Source organism: Lissotriton vulgaris, unplaced genomic scaffold (assembly GCF_964263255.1).
Source record: "Lissotriton vulgaris unplaced genomic scaffold, aLisVul1.2 SCAFFOLD_2281, whole genome shotgun sequence".
In the NCBI taxonomy this organism is placed as follows: Eukaryota; Metazoa; Chordata; class Amphibia; order Caudata; family Salamandridae; genus Lissotriton; species Lissotriton vulgaris.
The window spans coordinates 102888-124660 of record NW_028242835.1 but is presented as its reverse complement, the minus strand read 5'-3'; the positions used below and the strand labels follow the sequence as shown (position 1 = coordinate 124660).

General features: G+C 43.5%; 1 protein-coding gene across 1 annotated transcript in view; it reads left to right on the top strand.

The window, feature by feature from the left end:
* The window catches only part of LOC147668826 (protein mab-21-like 3), a 231152-nt gene that overhangs the window by 136986 nt on the left and 72393 nt on the right, over positions 1–21773 (top strand). Inside the window, exon 3 of the mRNA XM_086948425.1 lies at positions 9032–9182. Within this exon, the coding sequence (XP_086804551.1) occupies positions 9032–9182 (151 nt within the window). The remainder of the gene's footprint in view (positions 1–9031; positions 9183–21773) is intronic.

Genomic DNA, 21773 nt, shown 5'->3' with positions numbered 1-21773 from the left:
TCTGAATTAAGCAGAAAGCTCTCACCCAGTCAAGAGATCAGGGCTAGATCCAACACCGTTTTTTAGCTCACTGCACCATCCCAGTTTCAGAACCTGGCTTTATGCAAATTAGTCTGTTCCTGTCCCAGTGCATGATGGGAACAGGGCAAACCAAACTACAAAAGCCAATTCTTACACTGGGAAGAAAACAAGCTCCCGGGGACCGGTTTCTGGCATTACAGCCGTCTTCGGCCCGGTTTGCTTGAATCCTGATGGTGCAATGAGCAAGGGTCTCACATCTGAGAATACCCTTCCAGGCTTAGGGTGGACAAAAATATTTACAACAAGGGGTGGTGAGGGACAGCGATTGGCTGCCAAATTTGGCAACCACGTATTCTAGATTTTTTACCTCTGGCTTCATAAATAGTTTTTCCTAGATTGTAGATTCCTAAAAAGCGAGTTAACCACATTTGAAAATTGGGAGGATCAACCTCCTTCCACCGAGCTGCCAATATTATTCTGTAAACCGCCGTGTCCAGGAATAAACATGTTACCTCATCCCTGCTGTGACTAAGAGTATTATCATAGCCCAATATATAAAATGTAGGTGATACCAGTACTATATGAGCAAACACTTCATCCCAGTAATCAGATAGCATTTTTTTAAAGGGATCTAATTTAGCACACTCAAAGAACATATGTATTAGATTTGCAGGGCCTATTCCGCATCTTGGGCATTCATCATTTATTCTTTTACCCCAAGTGTATAACTTAGCTGGCGTGTAGTATAAATTATAAATAGTTTTATATAGTTGTGCCTTTAAATTAGATGAAGGTTTCAAGAACCCGGTATCTGATTCGTGACAGAGAAAATCCCCCACTGTAGCGATCCCCAAACGTTCCCATTTTCTGGCAGTATTATCATTAGTTTGTATTGGTAATACAGAAGAATGCCATAATGGGGTATATTTATTAAATTTTGGGGTTGTTAGATGTTTGGAGGACTTTTTCCATATTTTCCATGCATTATGAATGATCTTAAATTTCACTTTCTTAAAGTAGGATGGCTCTAATTGTCTTAACAAAAGCCCTTTTGCTTTATTCCTGATTGCTAATTCATATATTGACGGTATCTCACTATCCTGTATATTTTCAGTCGGTACTTTCCAATTAACCCCTTCCCTGCGGGGGTTATTTTCCCGCTGTGCTGGGGGGTAGGGGGGCGCACACGGCGCCCGCATGCTCATGCGAGCTCAGCTCGTCATGACCACACCCGTTCCCATGGAACGCTCAGCACAGTAGGGAAATTATCCCTGCATGCGAGCGTTCCACGGCTCATGACGAGCTGAGCTCGTCATGGGCACCGGAGCGCCGTGGCTCATGACGAGCTCAGCTCGTCATGAGCATGGAAAGGGTTAATCAGCGGTGTAATTTGCTGGAGAAGAGCTGCCCAGAAATATAGTGTTATATTAGGAATCGCCAAACCGCCCCTGTGCTGAGGTAAAGATAGATATGCCAAAGCCCTCCTGATTTTCCCGTATTGCCAGATGAATTTAGACATATGTGACTCTATAGTTTTAATAATGTTATCTTCAACTATCAGGGGAATGGCTCGAAGTAAATATAATATCCTGGGAAGAATATTCATTTTTTTTAAATTCCCCCTGCCAATAATTGATAAGGGAAGTCTATTCACCCTGATAAGTTTTTTTTTTATAGCCTTCATTGGGGGTTCGTAATTAAGTCTATTAATAATTTCTACCCTAGGAAAGATACAAACTCCCAGATAAATAGCGTTATCTACTTTCTTTGGATTCTCATAGGCAATATTTTCCGTACATATAACCACTGTTTTATCTCGGTTAAGTGAATACCCCGAATAGTTACCAAAGGCCTGGGTGATCCGCTCGATTTCCTCGATTGCCTCAGCAGGGTTAGGTGTTAAAACCGCCACGTCATCGGCGTATGCCAGTATCTTAGTTTCATAGATACCCACCATGATGGGTTCTATTATACATGATGCAATTAATTTTAAGATTAGTGGATTGCTATACATGGCAAACAATATCGGCGAGCATGGACAGCCCTGCCTTGTGCCTCTTTGTATATTGATTAACCCCGATTCTGTACCCATTACTCAAAATCTAGCCCTAGGGTCTGAATACATTGCCTTGATTGATTTGGCAAACCCGGGTCCAAAATAATTCAGTTCAAGCACCTCCCATAAGAATTTCCAAGAAACTCGATCGAAAGTCTTCTCAGCATCGAGTAGGATCATCGACATCTGGCCCCCCGTCACACTCATGATGTCAAAAAGAGAAATGGCCCTATGAGTGTGATCTGTAGTACCCTTTCCGGGAATAAAGCCATGCTGCCATGGGGAGACCAGATGTTCGATGACCCTACCGAGCTGGTTGGCGAGAATCTTAGCGTACAACTTTGAGTCGGAGTTAATCAATGAGATTGGGTGGTATAAGGAAGGTTTTCCTTTTTTGCGAAAAATTACTATGTTGGTTTGCTTCCATGACTCGGGTGGAATACCGCTCCATGGAATCCCTAAAAATAGATCTAACAAGTATGGAGATATTTGCCCTTCGAGGATTTTATATAATTCTAGTGAAATTTTGTCTGGGCCAGCGGCCTTCCCAGAGGCCAGGCCTGAGAGAGCTAATTGCAGTTCAGTGATCGTAATTTATTTTTCTAGGTCTTCTCTAGTAATGTCATCCATGGTCCTACCCGGCCCGTCTCAATTAACCATGCTCTTAGAAATTCTTTAATATCACTTGATTCAATTTCATCCTCGTTTTGATATAATGTTTGATAATGCCGGAAAATCTCAGCAATACCGACAGGTGTTGTATATCTCTGACCCTCAAAATCAATAGAAGTAATCGCATTATAGGATTGCTTCTGGCGGGTATGTAGTGCCAGCTGTTTTCCCACCCTCTCTCCATTTTCGTAGATTTCATTCTGTTTTGTCTGAAAGGTTCCTGCTGCTTTTTGAGTGAACCCACTATTAAGCTCAGTTTTGAGAACTAGCATGAGTGTTTCCACCATCTTCCCCTCGCATTATTAAGGTGACATGTTCTTCTTCCAATTTAGCCAATTCATGCATATGTTGAAGGTTAAGACTATCTTGTATTTTCTTGCGCCTGATGACAAAGCTGATAGTCTCTCCCCTTAGAGCAGCTTTAAAACAATCCCAGACCATGCCTCTCGAAGTGCTGTATCGGTTACACTCAAGAATTCCTGTGTCCAGGCAGCTATATGCTGTATATATTCTATATTAACCGCTTCAGCGCGGCTCAAATTCCTGTGCTGTGCTGAACGTTCCATTGGGCTTATGGAACAATGACGGAACGGTTCCGTCATGAGCACAGGCCAACCGACGCTCATGACGGAACTGTTCCGTCATGAGCATGGAAGGGGTTAAATACAAAGGTGGTTCTGTTGGGTAATGAGAATTACTTTGAAAAAGGCTAGGTAAGCTCAATACACATTGAAATAACCTCTCTGAAAACAAGGACCTAGAAAGAAAGTCTTTATATTTGTAAAAAAGCAAACACGATACATCAGAATTACTTCATTCTGTGATGCCAAAGGTTTCAATAAATGTGAGGAATGTGACTGTTGGTGAACAAAGTGATCAGTGCATTAAATCCAGTGCCTTGGCCTGTGCCTTCTTCTCTTGAAAGGGTTTGATCAGCTGACGGAGCCTCCACCTCCTTTCGACAGTTACGTGGCAAAAGTCTGGGCGCACGAAGTAGGAGATCGGGCCTCTGGTATGTCTAGCTTCAGGTCTGGCTTTCTCAAATATTGCTTGTCTAAGAAGAAAGTTTCCAAAATAAACAAGAATAGCTCGTGGATATCCCCCCGGCTTTAGTGGATGTTTCAGAGTAAGGGGAACACGATGTGCACTCTGAATTTCCATGTCCCAATTCCAGCTGGATAGCTCACGCAAGGATTCACGAAAAAGCTGTATCACATATGAGCGAGGGTCATCTCCCTCTGCCGCCTCTGGAATGCCTTAGACGCATAAGTTGTTTCTTCGCAGGCGGTTTTCGCAATCTTCCAGCTTCCACCTTACATCAGCAAGTTCAGTCTCATGGGATTCAACTTCTTCATGGGTTGCAGCAATCTCTGCCTCTGCCTCGTTGGTAACAATTTGAGACTCAACATCAGTTATTTGGTCGTTTAACATGTTACCAGTTCTTGTTAATTTGTGTACCACCCCCTACACCTTACGCAGAGCTACTTGGGCTTTACGCCCATCTTGAGAAGTCTCCTCGCGGTGCGCAGCAATAGCTTGAAGCACAATGTCCAATACAGTATCTAGTGTAGGTATAATTGGAGCTGCTTGTGTTGAGTGGGTTGGATTCTGTGGGGCACTCAAAGAGCCAGATGTAGTAACAAACTGAGTTGTTAGAGTATAATCCCAAGCAAGATCTCCTTCTACGTGATGGCTTTTTTTCCTTTTCAGAACAGTTTTTCAGCCCCCTTAGGATCATTTAGTTTTATACCATCATCACTCTCAGTAGTTAGGTCAGATTCAGCTTCAATTTCTTCTGACCATTCAATTTCGTCAGAAAATGAATACAAATCACTAGGGTCCTTATCCATCTCTCCTATGGCTCCTATGGCTTCCGCTCTATCCGGGTTAGGGTTTGTTATCATAGCCATAATCTTAGTAGTGCCTATCACTGTATTACCTTCAACAGAACCAATTTGGGGCGATATGAGGTCCCCCTGCACCTGGTGTCTTTTTATCCCCCCAGTTCCGGGAGCAGATCCATTCAACATATTGGATTGCTTTCGGGGAAATTCTCTCCCGTCTGCATCTTCAGTGTCAGTGCTAGCTCCAATATTACTATCAATTACCCCATCTAAAGTAGCAAGCACATTTATGGCAGTCATTGGGAGAGAGAGTGAGGGGGACATACCTTCTCGTTGTACCTCGTGGGTAATGTCCAGATTCACCTCCGGTATCTCATTGCTCTCATTGCTGGCCTTTGAATTGATTCCTTCACCCCCCTCTGGGGTATCGGAGATTCCTAATGCATCCAAGGCGCTAATTGTAGCAGCGCATCGTTCGTCAGTCCGCGATAGAACAGAGCTTTGCAGAACAGGCTCTCATACCTGACTCTTCCCCCCACGATCCGGAAGGAGTTTCGTTGGGGCTTTCCGGAGCAGGTCAACCACCGACGGGCCGGCCACGCTTCCTTTCCTTGTTGTAGAGCCTCCGTGCTTGGGGGTTTTAGAGCTTGGGGCTGCCTCTGCCTCTGCCTCTGCAATGATGCCTGTGCCGCTGCCCTGTTTCCCTGTCAGCTCGCCGATTTCCCGTTGAGCCTGCCGCGCTGCTCTGGTCTTGGCGGCCAGTACTGCTGCATTTTTTGGGGCCATAATGTTGAGTCTGCCGATCCTCCCCTCGCAAGACGCCGTCAGGTATATTTCTTCCTTTGTTACACTTTGGGTTTCAGCATGTAGCGATGGGCCCTTGGATCTCAGTCTCCACAATAATCGCAGCACAATGAGGCCGATCAAGTAGGTTAATATTCTTAGGTGATCCCTAGCCGGCTTCTTCCCATCAAGAGGGAGCTCCGTCACCATCGCCGCCGTTTTTCACCTCACTGGTTTTTCCTAATTAATCCTTATCCATACTAATATAATAAAGAGAGAGCCCAAACCTTTGAGGCGGGTAATCTCAGGAACCACAGCACCATTCACAACACCAATACAGCGTTGGAAAGGACAGTTGCAGCAGAAGGACATAAGCTATGCCAGCAAAGTAGTCCCTTGTGGGCGTGTCTGTGTTGTGCTGTGGGCGTGTGCTGGGGGCGTGACAAATGCTGGCGGCGTGTGGTACGTTCCACCCTTCATGCCATGTCTCATATTGTGTGCTAATCCCACCCTGCTCCCTTTAAATACCCCTGCACCCCATAATCATAACCCACCCTTACTCCTTAAAATACCCCAACACCCTTAAACACTAACCCATCTTAACCCTATAAATATACCCTGTACCCCAAAACCCATACCTATCCCTAAACCCTAAAAATAACCCAGTACCCCAAAACCCAAACCTAGCCCTGAACCCTATTAATACCCCTGTACCTCAAAACCGAAACCTACCCCTGAACCCTTAAAATATCCCTGTACCCCAAAACCCAAACCTAGGCCTGAACCCTAAAAATAACCCTGTACCCCAAAACCCAAACCTACCCTTGAACCCTAAAATACCCCTGTACCCCAAAACCCAAACCTAGCCCTGAACCCTTAAAATACCCCTGTACCCCAAAACCCAAACCTACCCCTGAACCCTAAAAATACCCCTGTACCCCAAAACCCAAACCTAGCCCTGAACCCTAAAAATACCTCTATACCCCAAAACCCAAACCTAGCCCTGAACCCTATAAATACCCCTGTACCTCAAAACCGAAACCTACCCCTGAACCCTAAAAATACCCCTTTACCCCAAAACCCAAACCTAGGCCTGAACCCTAAAAATACCACTGTATCCCAAAACCCAAACCGACCCCTGAACCCTAAAATACCCCTGTACCCCAAAACCCAAACCTCGCCCTGAACCCTTAAAATACCCCTGTACCCCATAACCCTAAAAATACCCCTGTACCCCGAAACCCAAACCTAGCCCTGAACCCTAAAAATAACCCTGTCCCCAAAACCTAAACCTACCCCTGAACCCTTAAAATACCTCTATACCCCAAAACCCAAACCTAGCCCTGAACCCTAAAAATACCCCTGTACCCCAAAACCCATACCTATCCCTAAACCCTAAAACTACCCCTGTACCCCATAACCCAATACTATATCTGAACCCTTAAAATACCCACACACCCCAAAACATATACCTCAGTACCCCAAAACATATACCCCTATACCCATACTTACCTTATCCAAATATTTTTAAAAAACATGCTTTTATCATTCATGCATTTACAACGAATATCGTTGTAAATGTATGCGTGGTAAAAGCATATAAAATGTAATGCCATGCGTTATAATGGCATTGCGGAGTCATGGTACTTTCGTAATGAAAGTATGCGGAGTGATGGTATGCGGAAAGAACGTTGCGGAATAATGGGTGTTTACCCTCCCCCGGTAAGTACATTGGTGGCACGGCGGCCCACATCTCCAGCAACATACTCATATTTTTTCACCACCCATTTGAAAAATGCAAAGGTCTCTCTCATTGATGGCCAGCACCGACATACACATTTAGACACACCTCCCGCCACAAGTTCTAGAATTGCAAACTTTAGAGCTGGGGAGCTACGTTCGAATCTAGGCATCAGCTCAACATCCTGTGATTCCAGGCAAATAGCTTTGTTTCCCCGTGCCTACCACAAATGAATGTGTACGGTGCTCATGCCATGTTGTCGAGTTCGCGCTATATAATATTGCAAGGAAAAATAAAGTAGGGAAACTCGAGTTCACACACTACTGAATGCGCACTCTTAAGTGCATCAGCAGTGCACTGTAAATCGGAGCGTTTCACAGGCCTGTCACAGTTACGAAATGCTATCAAAACGAAATCCTACAAAACAATATACTACTGGCAGGCAGCAATTCATACCCGAACAACGTCGGGACGGGCTGCTAGTAAGTCTATATTGCTGTAATATTATCGGGCATAGGAGCTCTTGGAATCATAGCTAGGAGTCATCGATGAGTAGCACAGTGGTCCATTAGCGTTACTTAATCTGCATTCTTTAGTTTAAAGCACCGGTCGGAGCACACAGCACAGTGGTCTCTCACACAGCCGCCATTTTGCCCCGCCGTAGATCATTTCCCGCCATCCATTACATTATATTAACAGCATTACAAAAGCAACGTGCAAGCTATTTTCTGAAAAATGTATAGAGTATTTGTACAAATTGATTCTGCTTTATTTAACGCTACTAATTTTGTTTGGGTGTAGCTGCAAACATGAAGCTACAGTTGTTTTCTGAGATACGTACCTACCGCTGCCTTCCTGGTGCTTAATTTGCAACAAAGATAGTGTGAGTATTTTCATCAGGCAGCAGCTTCACACTCTGTATTTATTTTTTAAATGTACGTAACAAAGAACATATGCACTAAACTTTAATAGTGTTTTAGCTGATGCTGCTTTCCTACTGCTTAATTTGTGATGAAAGATATGTTGGGGTTCGGATTAAGTAGCAGCTTTACCCAGTGCAATTTTTAAAGTTTGAGTAACATAGAGCACATAAATCCAAACCCTGGGAACAGATTATTTTTGTGAACCAGCTTTTAATGTGGTGGTGGTGGACATTGTGGTGGTCGACCTGGTGGTAGAGGTGGACGTGGTGGTGGACATGGTGGTGGATGTGGTGGTAGACGTGGTAGTGGCGGTGCATGTTGTGGACATGGTGGTGGACGTGGTGGTGGTGGTGGAAGCCGTACGTGCTGCAGATTATAAAAAAAGCAGTCTCTGCATGGTAACAGGGACCAGACAGACACAGCGTTTCCCTTTTGGGAGCGGGCAGGGGCACAATCTGTTTGCAAGATAATTACAAACAGATGTCGCCAAAGCTCACCCCAGCAAGGGAAACGTCAAACGTGCTCGCGTTGTAATAGAAAGCAATGCAAAACGGCCACGTTTTTGGCCAAAATGCTGATTGATTCCAAAAAGTCCCCTCCTAGGCAGAGCATGTGCACTGCTTAGGTGAGACCTAAAAAGTGATTCATTAAGCAGTTGCAGGATGTAGATGGAACGTTAGATGGAGATGGGTGGAAGAATGATAGTGAAGCCAACAGTGAGGGATGGCTAAGTGAAATGAGTTTTACTGGGGTCTTCACCATGTCATAGTGGGCTAAGGGGCGGCTCTCCTTTCTAAATGGGTTGCTGGATAGGCAAGAGTTATATCTAAAATATTAAAATGTTGATGGTTTGAAAAAATTGAATGAGACCTTAACCTCTCAGGATGTATTAAAAGGTCTGAACCCTCTCATTGTATAGCATAAGTAATCTGTCCAGGGACTGCTCTGTTTTTGTTTCAATAACTTGATGTGCTTTGCTTGCATTGGTCAGATATTCTTTCTCTCGAATTGAACGAGTGCTGCTTGAAAATATTGATGAAGATGGAGGACGCCGACGTGACAGTCTTCGAATCCTGAAGAAGGTCCGAGAGGATCTTTGGAAGACCAAGTATGGGAAGGTGTTGGTGTCCTATCATCTGAAGGTGAGTCAGCTGTAGTCTTATCTCCTTTGTGTACATTTTTATCCGAAGACACTAACCTCAGTCAGGAGCATCAGCCGTGATCATGGTCCCTCTCTCTCCCATGTCCCACTTGCCGTATGATGTTCCCAGTGAACTGGTGTACGATTGCCACAATCTCACTTTGAGAATGTGCTGATAGCTCGACAGCCGCATTCAATTGCTATTAGAACAAGCATTGGCATAGCCATTAGGTCTCGCCCTTGGGACCTTATAAGTGTTATTACCCATTACATTGCATTAGCCATTAAAGACATCAAAGTTTGTGGTAAATTATTAGTGGGAAATAAAAATAATATGCTGTTGAAAAAAGCCATTGATTAAATAAATATGCTGTTGCATTTTGTTTTACATTCATTCTGCCTTGTTTTCCCTGTCTGAATCTGCTGCCTGGAATGTATGATGCGTGCCTGCATTTTACATCCTGGGTTCCAGATTCCAGACCAACCGATTCATTAGATCTCTATTGGTACCTGTTTAGATGTGCTGTGCTTCAACTCTGTATGATCAATAAACCCTTTTCTTGGAAAATCAACTTATGCATATTTGGATCATTTTATTGGCGACGAGGGAAACCGCTATTTCTGCCACCATCCCAGAAGCACAGGAGCAGAAAATTTCTATTTTTGTACCAGTTTTAAAAATAAGAAAAAAGAATCAACCTGGAAAATATCCTTAAAACTAATATGAACTATTCTCCTACGTTGTATCTACGAAGAAATACGACCCATCGGCGCTGTTCTACACATTTTCAAAGTTTTCCGCTTTTCCAACGGTAAAGAAAACGACAAGAAGTTTACCGCACCTTACCGCATCTACCTTCGTGTCTTGTGCTTATCCTGACGGTTTCAGCGATTCTTCTCCGACGTTTGGGTGATGTATAAAACCCCAATAATTCAATTTTAAACTCTTTTACTCCTTTTCCTGCTGTGCGCGAGGGAATCTTGCTGAGCGCTCGAGACTTTCCTTGACGTGTTCTTACACGTTGCGTCTCGCTCACGCGCTGCGTCATCACGCCACTAGCTCGCTCCTGTTGTCATCACGTTACGCGCTCAAGCGCCATTTTGTGTATCCATGACAACGTGATACACGATCACCGGAGACGCTGAAAAGCCGATGTCAGGCAAGTTTTGCACGCCGGAAGGTAAAACAAAGTATATTTATACGCGGAAAGACTGAATTAGACATAATTTCATTATCCTTCATATACTTTTACCAGAATTACGTTCTTTTTAAAAAAAAACAAAAGACTTGAAATATACTACCTGTTATTTTTGATGTACATTGCTACTTGTGAGAAACTGTTCAATTTTTTTTTAAAAAAAAGAGAGTGAGCACCTTGCTACAGCCAGTATGCAATTCGACCCACCTTCAAAGTTCTTACAAACCAAAGGAGACCCGCCCATCCCTTGGACTAGGTGGAAGGAAGAATTTTTTACTTACCTTAAGGCTATGGATGGTGAAAGGATGTCGGCGGAAAGGAAAAAAAACATTTTCTTACATTGTCTTGGCTCAGAAGGACAACTTGTCTTTAGGACTTTACCTCCAGTGAGATCTGGTGGTGATTCAAATGTCTATGATGAAGCTGTACACAGAATAGAGGGAAGGTTTAAACCAGTAACCAGTGTAGCCTTGAACAGGTTTAAATTTTATACAAGGGTACAAGATGAGAGTGAGTGTTTCGATGACTTTTTAACTGCTTTGCGTGCACTTTCTCTTCATTGCAATTTTGGTTTGATGACCGACGAAATGATTAGAGATCAAATTGTGGTGCATGTTAAAAGCAAAAAAGTACAAGAGCAGTTATGGATCTTAGGAGATCCCAGTTTGGAGACTGCCATAAGTACAGCCAAAGCATTAGAACAGTCTGACAAATGGATCAAATCCTTAGACAAGGTCTCTGTTCAACCTACTCCCTCTACTTCCACTGGTGATGTTAGCACTGTGAATGTTAAAACCCAAAATTCTAACAAATACGAGGGCAAAAGCAAACAATTTTATTGCTTTAGATGTGGAAGCCCGGATCATATAGCTTCCTTTCCACAATGTCCTGCTCTGAATAGACAATGTAATAAGTGTAATCGCACTGGTCATTTTTCTAAATATTGCAAAACTTCAACTAAACCAGTTAATGATTACAAGAAACCTTCTTATAGTACTTACAAACGAACAAATAGTAATGTATCTTATGTTGCGGAGAGAGAGGGTAATGATCAGCTGGTTAGAGAGTCTGGCATTGTAATTTCTATACAGTCTTCGTTCGACATGACACTAGCAGATACTCTGCCTTCTCCAAAGAGTTCAGTGAATATATTAGGAAAAACTCTGGAGCTCATGGTGGATTCCTGTTCACCGTGGACTATAATCACTCGTGATTACTGTACAGAGTCATTTGGTAATCTAATTGATGTGAATTCCTTATGTGAACCTGATATTGATGCATACAATTTTGATACTTCCAAGATCAAGTTTATAGGTTTTAAAGAAGTTCCTATTATTGTAAAAAACAATTCAGCCATTATTAAGATGTATGTTGCGTCTAAAGGTGTGAATGTTCTAGGTTGGCGGGATCAAGCTAAGTTGGGGATCTCGTTAAATCCTAGGTTGAAAGATCCAGTCTGTGTCCTGGCTATAACTGATGGCGACTATGACCTAGCGTCCATGTCAAAAGAGTTATCCATCTCCTTTCCTAACGTATTTTCTGAGAAACTAGGGAAATTGAGTGGTTTTACGCACAGAATTAAGGTCAAACCTAATACGGTGCCCCTAAAACAGAAATTGAGAGGGGTTCCCATCAGTATCAGAGAGGAGCTCAGAGTCATGCTTGATAACATGGTCAAAGATGGTGTCATAGAGGAGGTTGAATCCTCTGAATGGGTTTCGCCTATTGTTTTGGCGATTAAACCTGACAAAACAATTAGGCTATGTGTAGACCTGAGGGCGCTAAATAAATGTTTGGTTACAGATTGTCACCCGTTACCTAACATAAATGAAATGCTGTGTATGCTTGATGGTGCCTGTGTGTTCTCCACATTAGACCTTAGGTCTGCATACCACCAGATTGAGCTCACAGAAGACTCAAAACACTTCACCGCTTTCATCACTCCCCATGGTTTGTTTCAATTTAAAAGAATGCCTTTTGGCCTAGCGTCAGCCGCTTCTGTTTTCCAGAGAGCAATGTATCACATATTCAGGGATTTGAGTGTCTACGTCAAATGCTTTCAAGATGACATCCTCATCTTTTCAAAAAATATCTCTGAACATGATGGTCACCTTAGGGAGGTTTGTTCCAGGTTGGAGGAGTTTGGCTTGACCATCAAAGCTAGTAAGTGCAAGTTTTTTTGTAAGACAGTAGATTATTTGGGCCATTCACTTTCAGGGGATGGAGTTGTACCTAAAAAAAGTCTCGTGGATGCCATTGTCAAGGCTCCTTCTCCAGACAACAAGGAAAAGTTACTATCTTTTGCAGGTCTCTGCGAATATTATAGCAAATTTATTAAAAATTTTGCAAATAAAATGGAGCCTCTCAGAGAACTTACAAGAAGTTCAGCCAAATTCGTTTGGTCGGAGAAGCAGGAACAAGCTTTTAAACAGATCAAAGAGGAGATAGTAAATGCTCCTACTTTAAAGTCCTTTTGTGTCAACAAGAAGTGCATCATTACTGTTGATGCCAGCCTTTATGGTATTGGTAGTGTGTTAAGTCAGTCATCAGGGAAGGACGAATGGTGCGTTGCCTTCTCCTCAAGGACTTTGTCTCCCACGGAGAGAAGGTACTCCGTAATTGAAAAGGAACTTCTGGCTTGTATTTGGGCGGTGGAGCACTTCAGGAATTATGTTTGGGGAAATCGTTTTGTTTTACGCACCGACCATAAACCCTTAGTTGGTATCTTATCCCCTGGTGGTGGATGGAACTCCACTGCGCGTATAGCTCGTTTGACTTCACGCCTTCAAGAGTATGATTTTGATATTGTATATGTGCCTGGTAAATGTAACGTGACTGCTGATTTTCTTTCAAGGTTTCCTTGTGAGGACTCTTCAAACTTGGTTAATGACATTGATGTTGTCGCTTCTGTTGGAGATTGTGTGTCCAAGGAGTTCATTTCATTGTCGGAGGAGGAATGGTTCCTTGAACTTGGCAAGGATGTGATTTGCCAACAGCTGTTTGATTTTGTCAGGAATGGTTGGCCACTCCTTAGGGGTGTTTCTCCGGATATAGCTCCCTTTTCCCAGGTTTCATCGGAAATTGAAGAGTTTTCTGGTTTACTTTTCAAGGCTGGTAAATTAATTCCACCCCAATCCTTACAAGAGAAGATTCTTCTTCTCGCTCACCAGAGTCACATTGGCATGTCGTCAATGAAACGTCTTATTAGAGAGAGCTTTTGGTGGCCGGGTGTGGACAAAATGGTGGATAGGCTGGTAAGAAATTGTTCGCATTGTGTCACTGGTCAAACCTAATACGGTGCGTAAAATATGCCAGCATCATTGAACGTAATTTTACACGGTTCTAGTCGTACGGAAGATAATAAAGACCAGATCAGTTCTCCTATTGCAGCACAGTGTTTTCAGATTGCTAAGTTTATGCTCCTGACAAGTGCCACGTTTTTCATTGTTATGTGAATTCACATCAACCACACAAGCTGCTTGGTAACTGCAGATCAACAACTGAATAACATCCCGAAGGCATGAAATAATGTAGGAAATTTCCAGCAAAGACAGCCAGAAAAATGCGTATTCTTTACAAGCATTTGAAGTAGCTCTTATTTCAAGTTCCGGTTGAAAGAGCTCTGGCATAGAATAAACATTACACAGTTGCCATAACACATCATGCACTATAGCCCACAATTCAGGCAAGACAACCCACACCTTCACAAGCAGAATGCTTCAATAATAGTTACATGCATGGTCGGCTCTCGGGCGGTGCGACCGGTGCGACCGCACCAGGCACTGACTTTGGGCGCCATACATTATGATTTTAAAATCAACTGCTGCTGTATTCTTTGCCTCCAGCAATTTTGAGGCAGCAATAAAAATGTCAAGATCACTCCATGGATTAATGTTCTTCCTGGAGAGAGGGAGAGGGTGGGAGGGGCATGTTATCAAGCACGGCGATAAAATTATCGCAGCTTTAGCAACAGAAAACTGCCACTAATGTGGCGATAATGGGCATGATAATATGCCGTTGAGAATTCCCATAGAAGCCCAGGTTCACACCAGAACCTGGGCTTCTATTGGAATTCTCTACGGCGTATTGTCAAGCCCATTATCGCTGCTTTAGAGGCAGTTTCCCGCCGCTAAACCTGCAATCATTTTTAACACCGTTCTTGATAATATGCCCCGTAGTTTTGTCTAGTGGAAGAATTTTGACTCATCCTAAAATAGCACAGAGGTTAATAAGCCACACCAATTCTCAGACTAAGGTCTTCTCAAGATGTGGAACAACATAGGAGCATTGTTTGTATACTCAGTCTGTCCGGTACATGTCCTGAAAAGGAATTCCTTCTATGTGTGCAACTTTCACTTTACTATACTAACTTTTTTCTAATAAATAAAAACCATCTGAAGGAAATGTGGCATATTTGAATGCTTTAAATGTTTCTTTTTTTTACTATTAGTAGCTACCATACTACCTCTGCTTATGCGCAGCCTCTGGGACATTGTAAGGTTACATTCAAAGCTTTTTGTTTTTGGATATCGACCTTCATGGTTTTACATGCCAAGCTGTTGATGAAGGTAACACCTGTCATTTATTTTTCATAATCCAGATTACCTTCCTCTCGATGGTTGAAGCAGCCTTTTTCACAGAAAATAAATATTTAACTGTAGTTGCTAATTATTTTTTTCAATTATTTTATAGTCGCTTGGCCCTCGTTGAAAAGATTGGATGCATTACATTAGCAACGCACTCACTGCATTAGTTTATTCTATCTGGTATTAACATTCTCCAATATTTTGGGAAATCCATGGGTTAAAGTGCAGTGTTTTCTGTCTTTTATGCAGGTCATACTTCACGCGTTGTGCTTTAAATAACGTGCTACTGTCCACAATGCATGCATTTCCCCTTGGACGGGGGTGGCAGAGTGGGCTAAAGAACGGTGATGGATTAAACCCAGATCTTTTGACTGGGTGTGAGTGTTTGATTGATTCAGATGCTCCGTCCATCACCACCCCCTTTTGTACCACTTTTGGCCGCCATAAGTGTGGCAGGGTATGCTCAGACGTGAGTCCCTTGCTCACTTTGCCACTGGATTCAAGCAAGCCGGGCTGAAGGCAGCTGGAATGCCAGAAACCGGTCCTCGGAAGCTTGTTTCCAGTCCAGGGAAGGCATGGCTTGGCAGTTCGGGCTGGACTGTTCCCATGAGGCACAGGGTCAGACTGATTTGCATATAGCCATGTCTGAACTGGGGTGGCAGAGTGGGCTAAAGAACGGTGATGGAATAAACCCAGATCTTTCGACTGGGTGAGAGTGTTTGATTGATTCAGATGGATGTATGACGTTATAACGCATACCATTACAACTACCTACCATTACAACGCGACCATTACAACGCATACCATTACAACGCATAGCGCTTAGAGGTGCTGGATAGTGGTAAGTATAATTTACTATTCCAACTCCAGTCCCCGTGGACACTAGGGAAGGTGTTGGATAGTAAATTATACTTATTCCCTATCCTAGAGCGCCCCCCAGCGCAATGCGTTGTAATGGTATGCGTTGTAAAAGTTGTGTTGTAATGGTAGGTAGTTGTAAAATTTGCGTTGTAACAAGTGTATACCGATTCGGATGCTCCGTCCATCACCACCCCCCTTTTTTTACTGCATTTGCCCCTGAATCAACAGGTCACCGATGTGTGGGAATGAAGTCAACTTTCTACACACCCAATCCTCCTTTATATACCGCCTAGCTCATCCGTATTTCATTCACGGCGGAGCAGCACAGGGTGGTAGAAGGAGGCCAATATAGGCGGATTTCGTGAGTATTTTTTCAAACAAAGTGCAACCCCAGCCTGTCCAGGTGTATGGTGGAGTTAAACAGTGAGTAAAAGCTACAACACTGAATCCACTTCTCTACCCTCATAGATTGTGGATCCACCTACCTACCTTGATGCCCAGGATTTGCTCATGAGGCAATAGACAACAAAGACCATGAGTATGTCCAAAGAAAATAAGTACAAAAAACCCCTAAATGTGTCTTATATGTTGTGTGTGTTGTATGTCTTTTTCCTTTACAGGTTTAATTAACTGTTTGGGGCTCCAGGTGACTGCACCTGTCTGAGCCATTCCTATATGGTAACCAAACCTAATGGTTTTTTCTTTTTTTCAGGTCATGTGATTACATGATCCAAAGAACCGCTGTAGGCACATTGTAGCCGTCTTTAAGAGTGTTATCACTTTTTAGAAAAATTAAGATAACCCCAATTTTTCTTAGAAAAACGTGAGTAGGGTTGGGAAGTTGTGCCCCGTCCTGAAGAAGGTACACCAGTACCGAAACATGTCGACGCACACCAGAGGTTTTGTCCCTAATTAAGACAAAAAACCTCGTTCTTTTGCACACCTTTTAACAGCACCAGCCAGGGGTACGAAATAAAGTTTTTTTCACTTTACCCACTAGCCAGGTACTTTTTAAATTTTTCACCACACCTCCCACTCACATCAATCCCTTTTCACTTACACTCAACACACACCACACATAGTCCAACGCGTCAACGCTCCCGCGTAGTCGCAGGTCGCAGCGTGCCGCATCCCTTTAGCGGGGTGCGAAGACCCCGATGATGAAGCATGACACCAAGGGGCCTGTTGGTGTGTGAGGGGTATTTTACACAACACTGAGTGTCCCCTTTTTCCCTTTGATACACACTGGTAGTAGGATTCTTCTTGTTTATTTATCAGTGCCCGTGGAGTAGGAATCCTATTTTGTACTCTACCTCCCTTCTTTGTTAAATATAGTCTCTAGGCAGCGCACAGCTGCGGGAGTTTTTCCCTACAGACATACTATATCACACACATTGAAAAGACACACACTTAGGTATAATAAAAGAAGCCAGCGGCCCCCTCATAATGGAAGATGAACATGGTCTCACTTTTGCAGAGGACGAAATTGACAAAATTCTAGCAGACAGCAACCTTTTTGAGGGCCTATGCAATCAGGACACAGGCCCACAAACAAACGATTGGAATGAATTGTTGAACCTCAGACGTAACCAAATAAAAGCAGCCTTACATGAGCTGTTTATGACCCAGTACCTCCGTAACAAAATGGCACCACCTGGCCTGATTGTGAAAAACGAACCACTAATTTTCCAGCATGATATGATTTTCAAGAAAGAGTGGTCATTAATCTCATGGCACTGCTCAAGAGACTGGTTAGTCCTTATAATTAAGACAGCTGCCAGGATCACACAGGAACTCAAAATTGAAATAAATAGAATTGAGGTCCAATTGCAAACATATATCTCACCGGAAGAGCTGAAAACCAGACTCGAGGAACTGAATCAACAGATGACCGACTTCGAGTTCAATCTGAAACAGAGCAAAACCAACAAACTGACTAAAGATGTGGCAAAGTTCACTCCCGAAAGTGCATATCCGTACACGAAAGCGGATTATGTCTCGAAAAACAGCTACAGTGACGCGGATAGCGACACTTCGGATACTGGCTCGTCAGGTTCCAATTCGAGCGGAAACAAAGGAAACAGACAACGCAGAGGAGGATGGAGACAGAGGCGTCAACAGTTCCCTAGACAAAGAGGATGGCGGGGATACCAACCACCAAACCATTTCCAACAATTTATGGGTCCACCACAATTCAACCCCTTCCAGTTCGGACCAATGTGGAACCAGGAATACAGTGATGGTTATTACGGACAACAACAACCCTATGGTGGGCAACAACAACCTTTTTTAGGGGCACGCCAGAACACACGCGGGAAGAACCGGAAAGGCAACAATGTGGCGTGGGAGGACCAGGAACAGCCCAATGCCCGAACAACTCGGAGCATGACGGGATCACTTCCCAATCAGCCATCAACCAGCAAGAGAGGGACTTAGTGGTGAACCTCACACCCATCACATTAACAGTGACGCAGAAGAATATCCTAAACAAAGGCTTGGGGTACGTACCCACTCAGAAACCGGACGTTTTCAAACTCAATGTGGAGCTACAAGACTTCTTCAGAAAACTAAAACTGCAGGCTTTTTTTAAAGATAAACCTATGCCAGAAGAGAAGACAGACACGGGTCTGAGGTTAAAATCAACCTTCACCCCACCCGACTCTAATATCCCCGTAGAAATTCTAACCTTTGAAAAGGCAGTGGTCACAGAGGTCAACAAGCTGAACACACAAGGGAGAAACGTCTTCTACAATACAAGTGGAGAGGAACAGAAAGCCCTTCGAGAACTGACGGCCAACAGCGAGCTCGTCATTAAACCAGCAGACAAAGGGGGAGCAATAGTGTTACAAACCCTTGAGACATACGACAAAGAGTGCCAACGTCTTTTGTCTGATGAACGGAACTATAGAGTGTTGGAGAGTGACCCAACAGAAACACTTCGAACACGGATCGGTGGTATGGTGGAGGAAGGCCTAGCCCATGACTGGCTCAGCAAAAAGGAAGCGGATTTCCTACAACAACCCACCCCTAAGATACCATACTTCTACTGTATCCCTAAGATACATAAGAACATCGACAATCCACCAGGAAGACCAATTGTTTCTGGGATTGGGTCTATTCTGGAACCTTTGTCAAAATTCTCTGACGCTTTCCTCAGACCAATGGTACAAGCAACAAATACGTACCTGAAAGACACCAAATCGGTCCTACAACTCCTGGAAGATAAAATATTTGATCCAACCACACAGCTCTTAGTAAGCCTCGACGTGGAGAGCTTGTACACGAGCCTGCCCCATGAAGAGACACTAGAGATCATTGAAGAAGTACTCTTCAGTCATGCATGGAAGTATCAGACACCGAGAAACCTGGTCTTAGAGTGCATCACCATGGCCTTGAAAGACAACTTCTTCAAGTACAAAGAGACACTATACCTACAAACCCACGGAACGAGCATGGGTAGTACTTTTGCTCCAAGCCTAGCAGGACTATACGTCCACCATCTGGAGGAACACAAAATTCTACATGAAAGCAACCCTTACCGTTCCCAGATTGGCACCTGGAAACGGTACATAGATGACATTTTCATCATATGGAACGGTGACGTCAATAGCGCCAGGAATTTTGTGACCTGGCTGAACAACCAGAACGAGTACCTGAAATTCACCAGCACCGTTTCAAATACATCGATGGTTTTTCTGGATCTGAATATTTACAGTGAGGATGGAAGGCTAAAAAGCACTACCCACTTTAAACCCACCTCCAGGAATTGTCTGTTACGCTACGACAGTTTTCATCCCAGACATCTAAGGGAAAATCTGCCGTATGGTCAATTTTTAAGACTACGGAGGAACTGCACAGAATTGAGCGAATTCAATCGACAAGCAAAAGACCTAAGAACCAAACTTATACAAAGGCAGTATCCCACTAGGACCATCGACAAAGCGATGAAACGCGCAAAAAACAATCACAGGGAGGCACTCATAGAAGAAAACCCACAAGAGAAAGGAACAAACAAGAGGCCTATTTGTGTGACAACTTACTCTTCCATATCGAACCAGGTATCAAAGGTCATCAATAAGCACTGGGGAATATTGAACTGTGGAGACCTGAATTTTGAGAAACCGATGCATGCACATCGGAGGGGCAAGAACATAAAGGACATTGTGGTACACACTAGACCACGGGAAAACCAGACTGCAAGACAAAATATGACTGGTATCCAAGGTCACTACCCATGTGGGGATTGCAGTTGCTGTCACCAAACCCAGAAAAGCAGAACCCTTACCTTCAGAAATGGCACATCATGGGAACAACGCCAATTTTCCAACTGCAACACAAAAAACGTGGTCTACATGATAACTTGCCCATGTGGACTGGAATATGTGGGCATGACCACCCGACCCGTCAAAATAAGGATAGGGGAACATAAAAGCAATATACGCTGCAAGAAAACGACAACCAAGATGGCATCACATTTTCTGTCACACCAGCATTGCATCAATGATTTACGCTGGACTATCATCGAACGACTACCCTCAGAAACGGGCTTGTTCCAGAAGGAACAACGTTGGGTGTTCCGCCTGGGAACCCATATCACAGGTCTAAATGACGATATACCATGGAGCCAAATCACCTGATCACCCTCGAGATATAAAAGGGTCAACAACAATCTCCGGTGTAAATGTGAGCCTGTGAACCCATATCAGTGGCCAAAAAGCGATAAATCATGGAGCCAATTGACTTGATCCTTCTCGATATGAAAAAGTACCACCAACTAAATTTCTTTAGTATGGATATCAGAGAAAAGATGCCACCAAATTGAATATATCTAAATGACATTTCTCCCCAGACAACTAATATAGTGTACCAAATCCTTGAAAAAAACTAAACATTGAAAAGGACATGGACACTTCATGTTTAACCTATGCCCCGTTTTTTGAAGAAAACTGACTGGTAATCGGCACCCTGACGCATCCTGAATGATGATAAAATATTGGAAACCGAAAAACCAGGCATCCCCAGTGATCAGCGCTGCCGACAAACACTATCGCGCATGCGCTGCCTACAAACAGTATCGCGCATGCGCTGAGAAGGCGCGGCGAAATTACTTGTGCGCATGCGCGCATGAGAGACAGCCGAGCGGCAGCTGCATTGAAGGGTTCTCTATCAGCGCGAGCCACAGCAAGAGCCCGTGAGTGGCTGACGAGCGGAAGGTCCATATTTAGACATCCAAAAACCCGGCAATGAACGAATGACAGAGGGATACATGTTACATGTGGCTAGATCACATGTTCAGAGGAGGCGGCAACATGGATGTTTTCCTTACAAGGTCGCTTGCCATTTCCGCTAATCAACAAATGAAAACACACCCAATCCTCCTTTATATACCGCCTAGCTCATCCGTATTTCATTCACGGCGGAGCAGCACAGGGTGGTAGAAGGAGGCCAATATAGGCGGATTTCGTGAGTATTTTTTCAAACAAAGTGCAACCCCAGCCTGTCCAGGTGTATGGTGGAGTTAAACAGTGAGTAAAAGCTACAACACTGAATCCACTTCTCTACCCTCATAGATTGTGGATCCACCTACCTACCTTGATGCCCAGGATTTGCTCATGAGGCAATAGACAACAAAGACCATGAGTATGTCCAAAGAAAATAAGTACAAAAAAACCCTAAATGTGTCTTATATGTTGTGTGTGTTGTATGTCTTTTTCCTTTACAGGTTTAATTAACTGTTTGGGGCTCCAGGTGACTGCACCTGTCTGAGCCATTCCTATATGGTAACCAAACCTAATGGTTTTTTCTTTTTTTCAGGACATGTGATTACATGATCCAAAGAACCGCTGTAGGCACATTGTAGCCGTCTTTAAGAGTGTTATCACTTTTTAGAAAAATTAAGATAACCCCAATTTTTCTTAGAAAAACGTGAGTAGGGTTGGGAAGTTG